At 47.4% G+C, this 4732-nt stretch overlaps 1 protein-coding gene across 1 annotated transcript; it reads right to left on the bottom strand.

Moving 5' to 3' along the window:
• Positions 1 to 3334: 3334 nt before the first annotated feature.
• Positions 3335 to 4297, bottom strand: LOC103679678 (olfactory receptor 10V1-like). The gene has a single exon (XM_008709238.1). It carries the CDS (start codon positions 4295 to 4297, stop codon positions 3335 to 3337), a length of 963 nt encoding a protein of 320 aa, XP_008707460.1.
• Positions 4298 to 4732: the final 435 nt, after the last annotated feature.

Genomic DNA, 4732 nt, shown 5'->3' with positions numbered 1-4732 from the left:
ATCTTCCCTTTGAAAGTGCTTTTAATTGGCACTTTTTCTTAATACAGTTATGAGGATTGTGATGAAGTCCCCGAAGTCACCAAACCTCAGTCCCAGGCTAACCACCTCAGGGCCAGTGCGGCACAGCCTCGTCTGTCTTCCAGATTTTAAGCTGCTTCCAAAAAGCACCCATTGCTAAATTTCGCACAAAATGCCTATCCTACCTGGAAAGTTATTCCTCCGGAGGGCAACTGATAGTTTGCTTCATCAGCATTTCATCATTGTTACATGAAGAACTATTTTGCTTTTCTCCCCCTTCCAATACTCCCGTACACATGCACATTTGTGTGTGAACACAGCAAACACAGGTGGCTAGGTACTCAGGAGGGCTCAGCACCTCACAGCCTGTGTAGGAGTCACAGCCTTCGTGTTTCCGAATCAGAGAAAACTCGCTTGGAATGTAGTAAATATATTCATTCATTTGTTCATTCATTCATTTATTTATTTAAGATTTTATTTATTTATTTGACAGGGAGAGAAAGAGCACAAGCAGGGGGAATGGAAGAAGCAGACTCCCTGCTGAACAGGGAGCCCGATGAGGGGCTCGATCCCAGGACCCTGGGATCATGACGTGAGCCAAACGCAGATGCTCAACCGACTGAGACACACAGGCACCCCCCCTTTTTTTGTAGTAAATATATTTAAAAACACATTAGGCATAATCTGTAATGACTATGGTTAAGAGGTAACAGGGCCAGGGTGTATAAATTCAAAGAAGGTGATAGTTAAATCAACATGGATCTCTTTACCGGTTGCCAGCTACTCAACATTTTTCTTGAATTCCTGAGCTTCGAGTCAGTTAGCCACCCAAACTAGGATGTCCTATAGGCACCTGGCACCCAACCAGCCCCTGACTAACGTCACTATATTTCTCTCACTCCCCAAAAACTTCCTTATCCTATTCCACAGCCACTCATGTTCTAATGTCATCTCCTATCCAGTCAATCCCCCTAAATGTGCCTTGCCACCCTTCTTGGGACACCTTAGGCCAAGTTGGCATTTTCTCTTACCTTACAGATTCCTTGGCTCTTTCCCTCTGGGAACACCCCCCCACCCCCACCCCCAGACATCTGAGGAGAGTAGTGGGCTATCGTCATTTCACCTCTGACCATTCCCTGCCCCACAGCCCTGCAGGGGCCCTGTGATCTCCAGAGGTCTCCCTCCTCCCTAAGGCACTCTGTGTTGCTTCGAGTGGTGGGGCTTTCGGCTTTTGCCCCTCCCCCTCCCCTCCAAGGCCGTTTGCGCATGTACATGTGCGCATGAGTGTGTATGTGCAAGCACAGGGCTGCTTGGGTTGGCACTGTCACTTCCTTCTCTCACAGATAGCAGGGCCATGGTGGATGGGAACCTGAGGCTGCACTCCTGTCAGCAACATTCTCATTAGAGTTTCCTTCAATGAGAACTGGACCAAGGCAGTAATCAAAAAGGGGTCATGGACTAAATGGTACTTGAGCTGTGCCTCAAAGGAAGAGTGGAGGTTAGATAAACGGCAACGATGCAAGAGGGCATCCAAGCAAGGGGACTGCTTGGGCTTGGGCGAAGGAGGCTCATCAGTACCTTTACCTTTCAAAACTCTTTATTATGGAAATTACACATCTACACACAGGAGAGAGAATAGTATTAAAAAACCCCACCCTCCCCTCACCCAGCTCCCACACTGGTCAACATTCACTAGTTTATTTTGGAAGTAGGGAAGGATTTAGGGGAAAGAGCAGTGGGAGCTAATGTTTCTTGAAGTGATAAAAGAAGAGACACCCACCTAAGGTTGTCTAAATACAGGGGTGCCCACGCACCCTTTTATAAGGGCATTGCACGGCCCTGAAGCCCAGGGCCTGGGTGGGGTTAAAGCGGGTGACATCAGCAACAGTCTCTCTCCCTCTCTCTGGGGCTACACGGATGTAGTTTAGCAAGGTGGCAGTGTGGAGGGACCTGGTACTGCACCAAGCTGTGGCTAATCCCTTCTGCCGTGGATTCAGCACTTCGCATGCCAGGAGCAGGGCTAGGCATCACTTTCCAAGCCTTGTGCCTTGCAATCCTCACCACAATCCCAGGAGGTGTGTAATAGGATTGTCCCATTTGATAGCAACGTGGACCTATCTTTCAGCATAACATTGTTAGGTCTGGACTGTCACCAGGAATTTGCTGGTCTGCATGCTTCAGGGCAGAGACTTTAGGGGATTCTTCTCTGTTGTCACCATATTCTCTTAGTGACTTGCAGTTGCACTGACCAAAGAGCAAGTAGGGCTGAACACTAGAGAAATGATCCACATGGCTCCTGCCCTCCAAGATCTGCCACTCCCATTGAGGGATGCCCCCTCTGATGGCTCTGAGGGCCTCTTTGTGGTAGAAAATGGAGTCATTGCCTAGCATGATAAGCAAGACGGTAAGAGCCGTGAAGTGAGGAGAGTAAGCAAGGTTGGAAATAACTGATGCTCATGATGTTTTTCCATGCATCACTTAAGAATGCTTTATGGGCTTAAAGTATAAGGAAATGTATTTTTGGCCGAACATGGAGTCTAGAGGGAGATGGTCATGGTGTTGGTTTAGTTGTCAAATGAAGGCTCATCAAGGTCCTAGGCCCCTTCCTTCCTGACCCTTTTAACAGCATGTGGCTATTCATAGGTATGGTGCTGGGACTAGTTACTCGTTTCTATGAATGAATACTTCATAACCATTGCATTAAAACAAGTTGTCTTTGTGTCTAACTGCCCTCTCAGGCTAATTTGTGAGCTTCTTGAGGGCAGAGACAGTGCCTTATGCTTTTCTGTATCCCAAGTCCCATGACCAGTGTCTGGTACACACAAGGTATTGCTGATTCAGTTGGTGGTGTTGTGTCTCAGGTGATCTCCCGGTTATTTTCTGATGATGTGGGATTCAGTTTCAGGGTTGGCTCTGCCTTTCCACTTTACCTAGATCTGTCTTAGGAGCTCTTTGTATTTTTGTTCCTGCTAGCTCTTTGGCCAGAGAAGTGGTCATCTTACTGTTTTGTTTGGGTCAGCTCATGACCTTCTTCCTGTCAGTGTCTTTGTCTCTGACAGTCCTCCAGATGATAGATGTAATTGTCCATGAACAGACAGTGAAACATCCACAAACACCCCAGAACTGCCACAGCTTAGAAAGCCTTAGGATTCATTCTATGTCTCTGACCACAGGAAATGGGGCTGTAAGGCACAGGTGCACAGAACCATGAAGTAGTCCTCAGAGGGAGGAGTGGAGCCACAAGGTGTGCTGTGGGATGACCAACTGGATTCTTGAAAGGGGGCCAGATTAGTTCTAGTGGACCCCATCTTTCCCTTCACCTTGCATTGGGTTGCTGCCTCATTTGGTTATAGCTCTGCAGAAGTCTTCTGAGGGCACCCTTGACTTCCTTGTTCCTCAGACTATAGATCATAGGGTACAGCATGGGAGTTACATTGGTGTAGATTAAGGACACAATTTTGTCCTGTTCTGGGGTGTAGCAGGACTTAGGGCGAATATAGATGAATATTGCACAGCCATAGTGCAGAACAGAGACCAGCAGGTGCCCAGCGCACGTGGAAAAGGCTTTGCTCCTTCCCTCAGCCGAGTGGATTCTGAGGATGGCAGCAATAATGAATGCATAGGAGAGCAGAATCAGCAAGAAGGGAATCAACAGGATGAGCATGCAGACAAGGAAGACTGCAATCTCATTGGCTCTTGTGTCTGAGCAGGCCAGAAATAGCACAGCAGGGATGTCACAGAAGAAATGATTGATCTCATGCGACTGACAAAAGGGCAGGAGAAATATCACTGTAGTAAGGGTGAGTGAGAGTGCAAAGCCACTGATGCATGCCAGAGTCAGCATCTGCAGACAGAGGGCCCTAGTGATGATGACCGTGTAGCGCAGTGGGTTGCAGATGGCCACGAAACGATCATAGGCCATCACGGCCAGGAGGAAACACTCTGCACCACCCAGGGCGATGAAGAGGTGCATTTGCAAGGCACAGCCCAGGAAAGGCATCCGCTGGCTCCTGGACAGGAAATTGGCCAGCATGTTGGGGACAATCACCAATATATAGCAAATTTCAATGGTGGACAGATTGCGAAGGAAGAAATACATGGGGGTCTGGAGGCAGGAGTCAATGAGGGTGATGAGCACAATAGCTGTGTGCCCTGCTAGGGTGACAAGATGCATGATTAGAAAGAGTCCAAAAAAGAAGATTTGCAGTTCGGCCAGGTCCCCAAAGCCCAAGATAATAAACTCAGAGCTTAAGGTGTGGTTTTTCTGCAACAGGGCCATCCTACATTTTCCTCTGTGGAACTCCTAGGCTGGAAAAGGCAGTTTTCTAGCAATTCTCCAAGTCGTGGAAGACCCTAGAGCCTTTTCTAGAGATGGGAGTGTAGCCAGCTCTGTAGGACCTTCACCTCCCTTTGCCAGGTTTGGCCCTTGTCTTCGTTCTATTAGCTTTTTGAATTCTGCCCTCTGTTCACTGAGAATGAACTGTTCACTGTGATGTCACTTTAGTTTACCTGTTGAGTTATTATAAAAAATGAAGTGGGATGAGTAAAGTCTATATATGAGGTTGTTTTTCATAGACTTTAATGACAGTCTTTCTTTTACATTTTGAAGAGTTGTCTTTGAGTGGGGATGGAGGGGCTGAGCTTGATGTTGTTAAATAGTTTTAAACAGAGGCTGGGCCTTCAGGGTCATTGATGCTGTAGGGAATTCTTTTTT

The sequence above is a fragment of the Ursus maritimus genome (genome assembly GCF_017311325.1).
Source record: "Ursus maritimus isolate PB19 chromosome X unlocalized genomic scaffold, ASM1731132v1 scaffold_X1, whole genome shotgun sequence".
NCBI classification, from domain to species: domain Eukaryota; kingdom Metazoa; phylum Chordata; class Mammalia; order Carnivora; family Ursidae; genus Ursus; species Ursus maritimus.
Note: the sequence above shows the minus strand (reverse complement) of the source record. Positions and strands in the feature narration are given on the sequence as shown.